The sequence below is a fragment of the Papaver somniferum genome, chromosome 4 (genome assembly GCF_003573695.1).
Source record: "Papaver somniferum cultivar HN1 chromosome 4, ASM357369v1, whole genome shotgun sequence".
In the NCBI taxonomy this organism is placed as follows: Eukaryota; Viridiplantae; Streptophyta; class Magnoliopsida; order Ranunculales; family Papaveraceae; genus Papaver; species Papaver somniferum.
The window spans coordinates 45,308,424-45,324,453 of record NC_039361.1 but is presented as its reverse complement, the minus strand read 5'-3'; the positions used below and the strand labels follow the sequence as shown (position 1 = coordinate 45,324,453).

General features: G+C 37.5%; 2 protein-coding genes across 2 annotated transcripts; both read right to left on the bottom strand.

Moving 5' to 3' along the window:
* Positions 1 to 898, bottom strand: LOC113275342 (pathogenesis-related protein STH-2-like). Its single transcript, XM_026524821.1, has 2 exons — positions 625 to 898; positions 1 to 503 (listed from the first exon to the last, which is right to left on the bottom strand). The coding sequence occupies exons 1-2, from the start codon at positions 803 to 805 to the stop codon at positions 205 to 207; spliced, it is 480 nt and encodes a 159-aa protein (XP_026380606.1). The 5' UTR covers positions 806 to 898; the 3' UTR covers positions 1 to 204.
* Positions 899 to 6,265: 5,367 nt separating this feature from the next.
* LOC113273819 (pathogenesis-related protein STH-2-like) lies at positions 6,266 to 7,125 on the bottom strand. Its single transcript, XM_026523417.1, has 2 exons — positions 6,868 to 7,125; positions 6,266 to 6,759 (listed from the first exon to the last, which is right to left on the bottom strand). The coding sequence occupies exons 1-2, from the start codon at positions 7,046 to 7,048 to the stop codon at positions 6,461 to 6,463; spliced, it is 480 nt and encodes a 159-aa protein (XP_026379202.1). The 5' UTR covers positions 7,049 to 7,125; the 3' UTR covers positions 6,266 to 6,460.
* Positions 7,126 to 16,030: the final 8,905 nt, after the last annotated feature.

Below are 16,030 nucleotides of genomic sequence, written 5' to 3'. Positions count from 1 at the left end.
TAATAGTAGTAATATCCGTTTTTATTAATTACTGAGGTACATACCAAGTTACACACATACGTGTACGAGGGGTACGTATAGGATAAACAAACTCAAACATACACACACACAAATCCACACTAACTCTTCAAATCCATACTTAATTTTGACTAAGCAGATCGAGCTTGATTTATAGGAAAGAAGAACAGACACATCTGAACTAATTTAAGCATAGACATCAGGGTTTGCGACGAGGTAGTCAGTAACAGCTTTGTACTTGGCCATGTATCCTCCATGACCAGCCTTCAAATGTTCTTCATCAAGAACAGCATCTCCCTTTGGGTGAACGCAGCTTTTGATCTTACAGATACATCCTCCATCAGGTGCATCCTCGAACTTAACCTCGTTAGCAACACATTCAACCTTGTCACCAAAGGTATCAGACTCAATCACGGTGTAGTTGCACTCGTAGTTTGCTGCGTCTCTTTTGTCCAACCTATGCTTCACAAACTTCACTGGATGTCCTGCGATCATTTTCACAGCAAACTGATTAGTTATGCGGATCGATACCCATAAAGGGTGCAAAGAATGCGTATGATTTTACCAAAAAAAGAAAAGAAAAACAGATTACAGTTTATTACTTACCATCAACGAAGTTAACTTGGTTAATACTTCCGGGACTTCCATCACCGGAGATAAAATCGACACTTTTGACGTTAGGCATGATCTTAGGGATCAAATTGTGATCATCTTCGAACAAGGCATGAAACATCCTTTTAGCTGAAACAGGGCAGTGGAGCTCTTCATTGAAAGTGACAATACCCATACTTACTGAACAATAAGAAGTTTCAAAAAAGTTTATAGAAGAAAGAAATCTAGTCTTTGTTTCTACTTGTTGGTTTAGTTGATGAGTTTTGTGAAGAACGTCGATGGGTATTTATAGCTTCATTTTGTGGATTTTTTGGTAAATAGTATTCGGGAAAGCAAAAGGATAGTCTTTGTTTCACATAAAATACGGTGGGTAGCTAGGAAAGTCATAGGCATTATCTAATAATCGTGTCTACCTACATGTGCCATGAAATTCAACAATTGTGGACTTGGAGTTAATTATTTTTTTTGTTTGCTTCACTTTTGTGGGATCACATTCTAGATGGACTGACTAGGACAGGGAAAGACAAGCTGAAGGAGCTCAGATCAGAATCATCAGATCGATCTGAATTTTATCGGAACTCGTTTCACGCAGGAGACTAGGAAGTCTAAATGGTTTACCAAAGTATTCGAGTTAATTGTCCTCTCAATTACCAGAAGGGTGAGGGTTGGAATTCAAAAAAAAAAAAAAAAAAGGTGAGGGTTGGAATTCTACCAGTAGAAATGTTAGTGAAATACTTACTACGCTAGCAGTAAGCCTATAAAGTCGTGTTGGCAAAATAAATCCAATATTATGCGGATGGATTAACCTAAGAGCATATTAAGTAACAAAAAGTCTTCACAGACCAGTTTTTGAACTCCATCAAAACCGCGCCCTCACACCAAAAACCAAAAGTGGGATTCCCTATATTTCCCCAGCCAGCGCGGCCCACACTTTATGTGTAGGTAGTTTTTGTGTGGTTCAAAAACTCAATTCATGGAGAACCACTGATTAAGTAAAAGGAAGGTTTCACTCGCATCTTTATAATTATAATCACACTATCTCACATTGAGAGCAATATTTTTCTTATTAAAATTTTAACGGTAACGGATTTGAAACTGATATGTGAGATATATTTCTTGTACAAAGATCTATGTTTATACAAAGAATGAGTTGTATTCCGAGACGTCAACATTACTATCTACTACGTAGAAAATTAGCCGTTGAAAATTGACAGATTTTTAACTGTTGAAATTAAGATCTATAGGGATTGATATTTTAAAACGTGCTCATTTTTTGTATGTATATAGAGCTTTGTAAGAAGAACGTATCCACAAAATATTAACCTCGTATTGTTATGGTTTAGGTTTTACTAGGAAAAATGTCGCCAAAAATAAATACAGTATAACCATGTGATGAGTGGATCCTCCCTCGTTAAGTAAAGATAAAATAGGATTACTCCGTGGTAATACCAACCAAATGCTCCTTATGAATATATTATTGTTAACGGCAAAACTGCTCTTATCCTTTATTTTATTTTTAACTTTTTCATTTAATTTTAAAAGAAAAAAATTATGTATAATTTTTCTTAATTTACAAAACTATCATCCAAACCTAAACTTTTATAAAACATACCTAAGTTTATGTGATAGCTTGTTAGTCGAATCTTGGGTGTTCTTAGTATATGAAGAATACCCAGAAGTTCGGCTGACAAGTTATCAGCGAACTTCATTGTGTAACTGTCCAACTTTGGTTCGGTAGATTAGAATAAAAAATTGGACAACCGAACTTAATATTGTTCTTCGTAAGGTGAAGTCGGTCTAACATTTTCGTGTTTAATTACCAGTTGGACTGTTCATCGGCACCTTCACAATGACGAGCAATAAGCAGTTTTGTTTCAATTGTCAGCCACACTTCACTATGTAATTGTTGTAAGCTTTTTTTGATTTAAACATAATCTATCAATCAAACATTAAAAAAATAAAAGAACCTTGATTTGTGGCAAATATGTTTCATTGCACAGTTCCTTTTAATGAGAGAAGAGAAAAGGGAAGAAGAAAAGATTGGAAAAAAATTGTGCATCCTTCTTATCGATAACATTATTTTTTTCAAAATAATAATATCTCTGTTTCAGGAAAGAAAAAAGAAATGATGTTTTCGTATCTTTTTCATTTTTGCCTAAATACAGGCTAAAACGGAAATGATGTTTTCTTTTTTCTTTTAATGAGAGAAGAAAAAAGAAACTGAAAGTATCACTTTTCCGGAAACATAAGAAGTAATTAATTCTACTTTCAATTAGAGAATAGCTATTTGCTGAGATCATGATCTTGGAACCCTATTCCAAATTATTTGTAGGGTATTATCGAGAAAAATCAATCACGCTTTCATGATCTGGATTTACAAAAGAGTCACAATGTTATAAACTTTCTCCAAAGTGGTCACTTGTTCATTATCTGGAGAATTATATGTCATTATTTACAGTTAACTTTGATGTTGCAATTATCTAATTGTCCTAAACATTGGGTTCAAGATCGTTACATGACATTCACCCGTTAGGGTTCGTCGTTTTAGCAAACTGAAGCCCGATTCAGGGATCATTACATGGCATTCACCCACATGGTTCATCGTTTCTCCTCCGTGGTTTAGCGAAGCTTTCACCGCCACCACTTCATCGCCACCACCTTAACCACTTAAGTTAAACGAGGAAGATATTTTGATGAAAGATAACTCCGGTTTTTTCAAAAGTGTTAAATCAGTTGGAAAATGATCATTTTGTAAACACTAATTAAAGGTATGACCATTTTGTAAAACCAATCAAGGCAGGGTGGCCATTTCATAGAACACCCTTTTATATTTGACATGCTTTTTACTATTGGGCAAATTAACAAAGTGTCCAGCTTCCTACCATGTATTTAATAAACCGGCCAAAAAATTTAAATCTTTTATAAAGTGGCCTTTCTGTTAGATATAACACATGGTCCCACCAAAATGGTCCACCAAGCTGACTTAGTCAATCATGGGGCTTAAAATTACCACTACATCCTCACCCTTATGTTATCGATTCTTTTTTTCATTCATTTCTTCTTGTTTATGTTTGTCTCTCGCTGTCTCTCAATTCTTCTCTTCGAACTCAAGTGATTGATGAAAAATAGAAGTGATCTCACAAGCAGTCAATACCGAAGATGTAATTATTAGTGAAGAAGAAGAAGAATGGTTTATTAGTGATATTTGACAATTTTGAAGTTTTTAGGGTTTTGCTGGATGCAGCAGCGAAGCTGAAGTACAAATCAAAGATGAAGTTGAAATCGTGGATGAAGAAATCAAAATCCAGGTAAGAATTTTAGAACCCACACGTTAATTAACTTAGTCTTTAATGAAAACACATGTTTGGATGGTGAAATCAATTGATTTCGATTGTTTGAATTCTAGGGTTTGGGGCTCTTTCCTTTTTTTTTTTTTGTTTAATCAATTGACTTAATTTGCAGTTGTGATTGAATCATCGATGTAGAGAAGAATAAAGAGGAAGAAATACTGATGGATTTGAATTATTTGAACTCAAGAAGAGAAAAATGCAGGATCGTGTTCGAAGATAAGAAGAAGCTGTGAATGTTGATTTCCATGGGTTTTTGATGAACTAGGAAGTTAGGGTTTGTCGAGATGATGTGAAATGGAATATATATAAGACATGAAAGAAATTGGGGAGATTGACAAAAATCAGGGTTTGAAGTGCAGTTCAAGTAGTTGTTGTGTATCTGTGACAGATTTGAAGCAATGGGTTTGTTCTTGAATTCAAATTGACAAGTATTAAGAGATTTTGATGTTCTGCTGCTTTAGTTTATGATGAGCAGGTGTTGGTAGTCACTGGCAAGGATGTAAAATGGATAGTTGTTAACCAAGCAATAACCAGGTTATGAAAAGTTGCTTGAGTTGAGCTCAAGTTGTGAGTAGTTTTGAGCTGAGATGATAACTCATGTGGTGTTGTTGTTTTTTAGAAAGGAAGAAGAGTTGTTGTGGTTGATTGGCTAAGAAGATGATGTTGCTGCTGAAATGAAATTGCAGGTGCAGTTGCAATTGGTGATTGTTACAGGGAGAAAATGAGAAGTGGCTGCATCTGTTGGCTCATGTTGTGATCATGAAGTTGTTGCAGGGGTTCTAAGTTCAACAAAATGCAAGGATTAATGGGTTTGATTTGTTTCTCTTGTTGCTTACAGGAAGATGAAACTGAGATGACATTAGTGTTATAACTAGGTTCGATGTCAGTTAAGATGAGAAGGAGAGTAAGAGGATGGCTTTGTTTGAATGAGTCTTGGCTGAAGAGAAATCAAGTAGTTCTGGTGGTGTTGGAATTGTAGTATATGAGTTTGTGGTGCTATTGAAGGTTGATGTGGTTTTAGTGGAGCTTATAGGTGTCGGTGTAGCTGAAATGAAATTGCAATGGGTTGCAGGTCCAAGATAACAAAACAATGTGTTGGTGTGCTGCAGAGAAGCTACAAAAATAACTTAGATGTATGTTAGGACTGTGCACGGGTGAAGAGTATAATGGCTTGAATATGGCTCAGGCGAGTTGACTCACCAATCCGGACTGACTCACCGAGGGTTAAACTGTCTTTTACTAAGGAGGTTAACTGACACGCGTGTATTTAATGACTGTTAACAGTTTTTTGAAAAAAACGGATGGAAAAGGTCAATCTCGGCCACTTTATATAAACATTCAAAAAAACGGTCATTTTGTGAAATACATTACAAAAACATGGCCACTTTATTAAAAAGCCCTTTACTATTTACATTTAGTATATTCCTTGGCATTGACGGAGTTGGAAGTGTAGGGAAAACACTTATCGCCAGCCAAATCCTGTCCAATACGCCGCGTTCAGCCAAAATTTTCTAGAGGGATAAATGAGTTGTAAAATAGTATATTTAGAGTCCAACCTTATAGCTAAGTAGTTTCCCATCAAACTCGTAAGGAGAAAGTTAAGGGTTGAATCAGTACCGTAAATATCTGGACTAGTGTAGTTGTGTAGTGGGATTTGGCGGGTTGGATCTGGCAGTGGGTCAGTCGGATTAGTTAGATTTGGGTGGGAATTTGGGTCCAGTTTTTGCATACGAAAAGAAAAAGCATGTTTAAGGTTTATGTGAAGAAAAAAAAAAAAAGACAAGACTTGATGAGTCAGCTGGCAAGTGGTGACAACTAACCTCATTCGTTCCCGCGTGGTTCTGCTCATGTCTCCTAGAAGATATTAGTGTCGGCCAGTACTTTAACATGCTCACTATGAACCATTATGCCTGCCATGACCTCGATGATAAAAAATGAAACCAAAAGGTAGAAAAGTATAATTTCTAACATTGACTGAGTGTGGCTAATAGATTCTGGCAACGGCTATCGTCGACTGAGTTTAAATGCTGGCTTGCTGAATAATTAAGATATGAAGCAGAAAAGCAAAAGGAGATTTTAGCTTCTTCTTTTTCTTACTATTTGGCGGTGCTTTCTTTGTCCATTACTGAAGCTACTTATCCAAATCTGTAACATGTAATTCAGCAGTATTGGTGTAACGGAGGAGATAATGGATTTTTTTTACTTGCTGGCAGTGGGGGCACTTGCCCCAACCTGCACATACCTCACTCCACCCCATTGAGTTGGCATACATGCAGATGGAAACATGAGAAATAGTAATATCCGTTTTTTAAATTGCAAAAGGAAAGGTACATGATTACACACCAAGGATGCAAAAGATACACAAACTCAAACACACACACAAGTCACTCTAACCCTCCAGATCCATACTTGATTTTGACTAAGCAGATCGAGCTTGGTTTACCAAAAAAATAAAAAAGAACGGACACATCTGAACTCATTTAAGCATAGACATCAGGATTTGCGACGAGGTAATCAGTAACAGCTTTGTACTTGGCCATATATCCTCCGTGACCAGCCTTCAAATGTTCTTCATCAAGAACAGCATCTCCCTTTGGGTGAACGCAGCTTTTGATCTTACAAATACATCCTCCATCAGGTGCATCCTCGAACTTAACCTCGTTAGCAAAACATTCAACCTTGTCACCGAAGGTATCGGATTCAATCACGGTGTAGTTGCACTCGTAGTTTGCTGCGTCTCTTTTGTCCAACCTATGCTTCACAAATTTCACTGGATGTCCTGCGATCATTTTTACAGCAAGCCGATTAATTATACCAATCGACCCACGGAAGGTGCAAGAATGCATATTCTTTTACAAGAAAAACAGACAGACTAGTATTTACTTACCATCGACGAAGTTAACTTGGTTAACACTTCCCGGACTTCCATCACCGGAGATAAAATCGACACTTTTGACGTTAGGCATGATCTTAGGGATCAAATTGTGGTCATCCTCGAACAAGGCATGAAACATCCTTTTAGCTGAAACAGGGCAGTGGAGCTCTTCATTAAAAGTGACAATACCCATACTTAACGATAAGAAGTTTCAAAAAAGAAAAGGTTGTAGAAGAAATCTAGTCTTTGTTTCTACTTGTTGGTTTAGTTGATGAGTTTAGTGAAGAACTTAGACGGGTATTTATAGCTTCATTTTGTGGATTTTTGGTAATTAGAATTCGGGAAAGCAAAAGGAAAGTCTTTGTTTCACATAAAAATTTTGGTTGGTAGTTAGAAAAGTATTAGGCATTATCTAATATAATCTTGTTTACATGTATTCAACAATGGTAGACTTGGACATATTAATAATATTATTTAACTGTTTTTGTTTTTATTCAACAGTGAGGAGGCCAGGAAAAAACAAACTGAACTGATGAAGGAATTAAGATCAGATAAAATCAATCTCAATTGCATCGGTTGCCCAAGAAGACTACGAAAGCCTAAGATTATTTTTGGTGCCTAAAAACTAATTTGGGGACTTGACATTTTATTTGCACCCCAAATTTTTCAGGGACGTATTAAACCGATTATGAAAATACTATTTTACCTTTAGCTAAAACTAAACAGTAAAAATAAGTTAACTTAATTAGAAATCTTAATTAAGCCCCCAATTCATATACCCTAAAATTAAAAGAGAAAATAAGTTTCTCTTCTTTTTCATCTTCCTCTCCTCCCCTTTCTCTTCTCCACCACTACCATTAACGACTCTCTCCAAAGAAATTTGTTTTTCTTCACCCGATTCATCGCGTAATCGTTGATGATAAAACTTTAATCGACGATTAACTTCTTCTACAAACATGACTTGTACAAAGCAGACCGCTAGAAAAGTACTTCAAATCTCTAATCTCGTAGATATGGTAAAAGCCAAGGTATACGAGAGAAGAACTCCCAAACCCAAAAAATCAAAACCCAAGAAAGAAATGGCTCCAATTAGAAGGTATGTGAACTAAAACCCACCTTCTATTCGATTTTTTTTTGTGTTTTCATTGTGAAATTGAGTTTGGTTACTAAAAATTAGCAGTTTCAGTGTAAAGGTCGTTAGTACCGAAATGGAAACCCATAACGACTTTTGATTTGCATGCAGATTCTATGAAAAATCGTTAGTGTATTAGGTTGAAGATGACGATCCTAATTCTGCTACTTCAACATTTTTTGCCCTAAAATATAATCGTTAATGTATTAGGTTGAAGATGACAACTCTTTTTTGCCGACCCTTTTTTATTGGTTAACGACTCTAGATAGAACTCGAACAACTTTCTGTTTCAAAAATTGATAGTGTCGCAATCTTAGGTCACATAGAGTCGTCATTTATCTATATTCCCTAGAGTCTTCAACCCAAATTGTAGGATCGTCATTGCCTTTCTGACGACCCATTGTTACACGATAACGACCCTGTAAGAAAAAAAATCACCCTCTCTGTCCAAATATTTGGAAGGGTCGTCATCTGGAATTGGTAAAGTCGTCATTTTTTTTGTTATAAAGTCGTCATTTATATATTAGAGTCGTCACCTTATATTGAAGGGTCGTTTTGTGTTTGGACTATAGTACCAAGAAGACCAAAGACACGGTTCCAATAATGATAACTCCTCCTTCTAAACCTCCGCGCCACGATAAATACTTAATTTTCGGTCCATTACGCAGAAGAAATCCGAGTGAGGTAGCATTTTCTATCAGCGAACCAAGAGACAAAGGTATGAGTTGTCGGATTCTTCTGGAATCATCTTCTCCTGTTGTTTCCGCTAACAGTACCGAGGTGAAGAAGAAGAAGAAGAAGAAGAAGAAGAGAGTGATGAGTAGGAGGAGGGGGATGACGAAAATAATGGTAGTGGTGATGATTCTGATGATGGTAATGGTGGTGATGAGGAGGAGAAAGGGGATGAAGGTAATAATGGTAGTGATAAGGAGGATGAAGGTAATAACGGTGGTGATAAGGAGGATGAAGAGGATGAAGGTAATGATGTTGATGAAGAGGATGAAGGTAATGATGCTGGTGATAAGGATTTTGAAAAGGAGGAAGAGAATGAACAGCCGAAGCCGGAAAAGAGAGTACGGAATGATGGAAAGGATATTGCACCCAGCGCGAGACACGTTCCCGCTACTCATTTGCTGCTGGAACCTCTTCGCATTGGTAAATCTAGAGGAGAACCTAGAGATTTCTGCGAAGTTCTATTTGGATATCCCGGATCGTGGGCCCATAACATCTATGAGACAATCGTAAGAATCCAAACTTTGCTTGTTATTTGATTAGTTGATGTTAACTTTCTAATTTTTTTTTAATATTTACATGTCTCTCATTTGTAGGATCATAAGAATGTCGCACGTCTTTTCAGGCACCAATCTTCTTTTAAGAAAATGGAGTTGTGGCCGCCATAAGATGAATGTGCAAGAGTTAGAGATTATGTTGAAAACTCCGGTTTGTATAATGTCGTTGTGAACTCTGTAATTGCGTATGACAAGGTCGCAGTATCTAGTTTTTGTGAAAGGTGAAAAGGCGAGGGTACCCAAATATACCTCAAGCTAAAACTTTTCCTACCTATAATTCCTTTCTCCCAAAGTGATTGTCTATGGACAGAGTCGAGACAATAAAACTAATCGGTTCACAATTCGTGTGATCATCTATGGATACGAGATCGAGACAATACCACAACAAAGTACGTTTACTTGATATAAAGGTTCGGACTTAACCAAACACAATAGGATTGCTTATCAAGTAAATAGGAATTAACGTCTGTGTAATTTACTTTAATTATAATAAAACAATTATAATGCGGAAAATAAAAGTAAATGACACAGCAAGATTTTTTTAACGAGGAAACCGCAAATACAGGAAAAACCCCGGGACCTAGTCCAGAATTGAATACTCTCAGTATTAATCCGCTACACAAAATTACACTTAACTTCGTATAGTTGAGACCAAGTAACTAACCCTATAGTTCACCTAGTTCCGTCTGTATTACCACGCCTCCGACTTATGAATAAGTCATGTACTTGGAACAATCCCTTTGGTTCGTATTCCAAACAGTAAAGGAACAAGAAATTTGTTTGGTATCAACTCTATTCGACCAAGTGATATGAGTCGGACAAAGGCTCTTCCGTTTATCTCAACATAAACTCCTTCGTCGGGTCTAGATCTATCTTCTGTTCAATCACCAAAAGGTAACCGATTAATATTGAGCCACAACACCTTTAATCCGAAGAACCGTGTTGATGCCGATCTACTCAATTAATCAATCCAATCTACCACAAGGATAAACCGATTATTAATTGGATCCTCTTTTACCCAAACAAGTATTGTGCACACCAAAGATTATAAAACCAAAGTCAGATCTTCAATATCTTCTTTGTCTTCAAATCTTCTTGAATCTTCAATAAAAACCTGCACACAATCACTTGAATCTCTTGTGATCAATCATGCACAAAACGGAGTCTGTTAACAATGGATTATCACAAGATCGTCTTTAGAACTAACAACTGTCTAAAGATCCCTGTCGAAACTCTGAACTAGTTTGATTGAATCTTATATTAGAAGAGAAGATTCTCAAGAATAAACAAACTAGGTGCAATCAGATTTCAACCACCGTTAGTCAATCAAATCAATTGAAAACAAAGATAAACCGCAATTATCTAGTTTCCCACCAACTGGTCGTGCTAGAGCTTCTCAATCCCAAAGAAGATTTTAAAATGAGCGGCCATAAGAGATTTCACCTAATTAGATTACTCTCCTCTCCGGTAGGCGGCTACACCAGTAACAAAGACAAAAGAGGAAGTCAGTTGTTACGAAGGATTAGTTTGCTAGAAAGGAAAACTTCATGTATTTATAGACAAGGAAGTTGGACACCAAGGAATTTCCAAACCCGAAAATATTCTCAAGATATTCAATAAAGCACAAATTCGGTTTCCATAATTCCAGGAAATGCTCTATCCAAAAATAACAATCGAAATCTCTCGGAAAATCTAATTAGTAAATGCACATTACTAATTCTGTAATTTCCCTACAAATATAAATTAATAACCTTAATTAAAAGATTCTTAACTTACTTATGTTTCGATACTAGGATTCTCTTCCCTTAGCCGTTAAGGAATATCTTTGAACAATTATAGAAATAAACATTCACAGCACGTGTTCAAAGTTTGTCGACATCTTTACTTTGTAAGTTCTTTTTCACACTTACAACCTTGAAACCGATTTGCCACACTTCCAAACAAGTTTAGAATTGGTTCATCTGTTTTTCAAGAACTATGTGATTGATCAAACCAACATTCAATCACAATCATAGGTTTACGGTTCTACCAAAACAAGTTTCGGTTCTACCTCCATGTGAGTGCTACGCATAGTCACACTATCTTCCCAAAGATTCGGTTGACTAGGTACTAGGATCGGTTCCCCACATATATATGGTATATAACTAATATATGTTGCACATGTCCATAGGATCGGTTCCCCTTTCTACTATAAACCTGGTTGAATCCCATACAAGGATCGGTTCCCCTTGATCTATTGCACCCCTTACAAGGATCGGTTCCCTTTCGCTTACTAGGATCGGTTCCTTTTCCCTTACAAGGATCGGTTCCCTTTCCCTTACTAGGATCGGTTCCCTTTCCCCAAGGCAGACATAATCCGATCATTGATGAGTGCCAAATATTGTATATTTTTATCCCTTTTTGTTGGCAATTAACTCATCTTTTGTACATTAATTCTACATTTTATCCCATATTCTGTATTTTCATTGTTTTCAAGAATAAATATTTTTCTTACTTAATTTTGCATTTTTAGGTAATAAATAAAGTCTGGATGACTTGCGGAGAGGAATAGAGCAGAAAAGTGGTGGAAGCCAAAAGGAATCACACAAGGATGCCGCGAAGAATGTTGCGCACAAGACCAAAAGGCTAGAAATGGGCTCAAGAAGGAAGAATTTGTTCTTAAAGAAGACATGGGCTCAGAATTATCCCAAGCCCAATCTCCAACCCAAGCCTGTTTCCCCTCTTAGCCGTCAGATCAACCCACAGATGCATCCAATGGTCGCTTCAACGCCGGTACATCAAGCTGGAAGGTCCTACTTCACACCAAAACACCTAGTTCTAATCTGAGACATTGGTTTAGATGTATTATGCATATAACGGTCTCTCAATACATGCCCCCATACCACCGTTGGATCCACCTGCCATCTTCACATCCAACGCATCTCCTCGCTATACATCAAAGTTCGATGAACCTGCCTCACACCGAAATAACCCTAGGATATATAAGCCAAAAACAAAAGAAACCCTAACATTTTCTTTCCTTCTTCTCTTTCATTCCCACCAACTCCACCGTACCACCTACTCTGCCACCACCAAACCACCAACTCCACCGAACATCACCATCACTTATCCCTTCCTTCTAGCTACTTATTCCATCAATCCCTCACGTTTCTTTCTTGAAACCCTAGGCGTGAGAAATTGGTGAATTAGGTAAGCCTAGAGAGAAATTGAAGGCATGGGAAGACACAGAAGACACAATAGAAGAATGGGTCGACGTTATTGAGTGTTTTCAGAAAGTAGGTATGATTTAATTTTGATTTCTTTGAAACCCTAATTCTGATATTTTGGGGATTCTAGGGTTAGACGTGTGAAACTATAAATAGAAGGTGTTGGGTGTGAAATTGGGGCATGCCTGGATTAGCCAGTGTGTCCAGAACCAAGTTCTGTTAATGATCATTTTTGTGCTGTTCATGTTGTGTTCATGTTTAGTGTAATATCCTGTTGTGTTCTGTGTGTGATGTTTGTTCCTGTGATGTTTTGTATCCATCTGTCATGTTATGTTTGTGTTAATTAGCATGTTTGTATTGTTTCTACACATGATCCTGTAATTCCCCTGTTTAACTCACATGCTCTTATTTTGAGTCTTAATGCTTGACAACCATGAAGACTCCTAACTGCAACATGTTCTAATTCACCACTAGGGTGAGAAGACAACTGAACCATGATGGTTAGCCATTAGGATAGTTTTTGTTGAACTCAAAATAACTTAGGCTAGTTAGATTCCTAAAAGCCCAACTGACTTGTGATTAGTGGTGCTGTAAGAAGACCACTAATGCTAGGGGTCAGTGGTGGCTCTAAGGGGTTAATCAGCTACATTAGTTAGTAATCCACTGCCTAGTTGACATGTGATTGCCTGTGCCTTAAACAGACAGCCAATACTAGGGGTTAGCTAAGGCTGTAAGGTTAGTTAACTAACCATATGACAAAAACTTGACCTAGGCAAACTAGCTAGGTGAAGGGAATTCTCATCCATCTCCATACACTTCATTCCCATCCACAATTTCTTTCCCATGTTCTGTTTTGGTTAAGTTTTTCTTTGTTTCTTTGGTTCTTTAGTTCACTGCCTTAGGCTCACTGCCTTTGTTTAACTTCCACTGTCACTGTCTCACTGCCACTTAGTTACTTGTTTAGATAACTTTAGTCTAGGAAACTTCAATACACCCCAAGTCCCTGTGGAATGATCCCTTGCTTACTTTCTATACTAAAACTTGGCCTTGTATACTTGCAAGAGTTTTTGTGTGTTTTCTAACCACACCAAGTTTTTGGCGCCGCTGCCGGGGACTTGGTTGTGTTGTGTTGAATTTTTTCTGGGTTGTTTTTGCATGTTAGTTCATTTGCATCATTGCATACTCTTTTGCATATTGTTTCATTCTAGCATACTCATCATGCATTGCATTCTTGCATTTTAGTGTAACTTGCTGTTTTAGTAGCTGCTGTGTAGTGCAGCTGAATTTCTTAGCTTCTAGCAAGAAACTTACTTCTCTTTTTGAGCCAACAGGTGTTGCTGCTGCTGCTGCTTCCTGTTGCTGCTTTTCTTCCTTGCTGTCTGCTGCCGCTGCTGCCAAGGCAAGTGCTGGAGAAGCTGCTGCTGTGCCTGAGAGCCTCTTGCTGCTGAGGCTGCCCCTGAGTTGCTGCTGAACTGCCCCTCCTGAGACTTGCTTGCCAAGACTGCTGCTGTTGCTGATCCCTGCTGCTGCTGCTGAGTCCCTGCTGAAGCTGCTGCAGCTGGTGTAAGATAAAGCCCAACTGGGCTTGTGAAGTGAACTGATTTGAACCAAGCCCAACTGGGCCTTAAGTATTGAAGCCAAAGCTTAGGATGATCCAAGGCCCAACTGGGCTTTTGCAACCAAACTGAGCAGCTGGGCTGTGCTTAAGCAAGTAAGCCTAAACCCATTAAGAGAACCCAACATGTGGGCTTCCATTTTTAATTTGTGGGCTTGTAATAATTTTTTCCATTTTTTTTGTTGGGCTTGTAATTTAAGTTAACTTTTGGGTTTGTATTTGAGCATTAACTGTGGGATTGTCCCTATCAAAATTTTGGGTTTCAAAAACCCAACAAACAACCTAAACAAGGTTAACTGAACCTACCAACTCAGCTGGGCTTCATTAGTTTCTGGGCTTGCTGAAGTCGTTAGTGGGCCGTGTACCCAAACTCTAGGCCGAAAGTTGGGCTCTGTTTCACAACAGTTCCCCAAACCCATTGCCTCACCAAAGCACAACCAAAACAGTGGGCTTATCCCCATAAAAACCAAATGTTTCCCATCAAAAACCAAATGTTTTTCATTCCCATAAAAACCAAATTTTCCCAAAAATCCAAACCCATTAAAAACCAAATTTTGGGCTTTGTAACATAGTTACTTAGCTTTTGAGCCCAATCATGTCTAGATCTTGGTCTACAGTTGGGGAATACAACAAATCCCTTAGAGAACTTGCGTGTGGACATACTTCACGTTATGAACCTCCCATAGACCATGATGTCAATAGTCATAGGAATTATTATGGACATTTTCAAAGTCCCGAGCCTCAATACATGAACCCTAATGACTATTCACACATGCATCATTCGCCACAACGTGAAAATGAACATTTTGCTAATACCTCACTCACACAATCATCTCTTGTGGATCAATTAGAAGCTCGAATCGCAGCTTTAGAAATGCAATCACATGAGGAATCTGTCACATCTAATTTTCTTAGGCAACCTGAAATCTATGCATGTCCCGCATGTGGTAGTTTAGACCACCCTGTTGAGAATTGTCATATTTTGCATAATTTTAGGCAATCTAGAGAAAATCCAAGGTATGAAATGCCCATAAATTGTGAGAATGGTAGTCATTGGGACCATAATCAATCCTTTGAGGGTTGCGATCAATCTTTTATAAACCCTAATGACCATGCACACATGTACCAATCACCACAATTTGAACATGAAGAATTTTGTACTCCCATGAATTTAGACTCCACCACAGAAGCTTTCAAACTCAGTGAGCAAAACTTCGATAGATCTACATCACGAATTCAGGCATATTTAGATCAGATTTTGCTTCACCTACAAAAGGAGGAAATTCATGAGGAAATGTATGTTGTCCCTAATGAAGTGTCTAGTCCCATTCATGTAAATGATGTTGAATATGAACCTAATTTAGAGGAACATGAATCGACTAATGACACCACCACTTTTAATGAGGACCAATATGCATGCTACCATGATGATGATATGATGATTATGATGATATGTTAGAAGAACATGAAAATATTGTGGAACCTGTTGGTTCAATAACATATGGCTTCTCGCCCTCGACCTTCATGAATGTTGTTTTTTCTAATACTCATTGTAATTCATATTTTTGATATTGACATGGGATTCGTACAATTATTCTGTGAAGATGAGCATGACATAGGAATAGTTGAATCTTCTGTAGACACTAATGTTATTATGCATGAAAATATAAGTGATGTGTCTGATTCTCTACCTAGGTCACATTGTGATGTTTCCATTGAATTGCCGATGCATGAGGACAAATTGTTGATGATGTTGATGATTCTGAGTGTGAACTTGCTAATTTGATTGATGATTGTGAGCATGATGTGACATGTGTAGATGATTTAGGAGATTTTGATTTGATTGATAATGACGTACCTATTCTCCTACATGAGTCACAATCTGATGGCCTTCCACCCAACCTAGATTTGGTTTGTACCAATATTGTAAAAC

Bases quoted from the DNA above. Each gene is read 5' to 3' on its own strand.
- LOC113275342 (XM_026524821.1), bottom strand. From the start codon at position 805: ATGGGTATTGTCACTTTCAATGAAGAGCTCCACTGCCCTGTTTCAGCT. The intron at 504-624 runs GTAAGTAATAAA...AAATGATCGCAG, and splicing joins CCAAGTTAACTTCGTTGATG to GACATCCAGTGAAGTTTGTG.
- LOC113273819 (XM_026523417.1), bottom strand. From the start codon at position 7,048: ATGGGTATTGTCACTTTTAATGAAGAGCTCCACTGCCCTGTTTCAGCT. The intron at 6,760-6,867 runs GTAAGTAAATAC...AAATGATCGCAG, and splicing joins CCAAGTTAACTTCGTCGATG to GACATCCAGTGAAATTTGTG.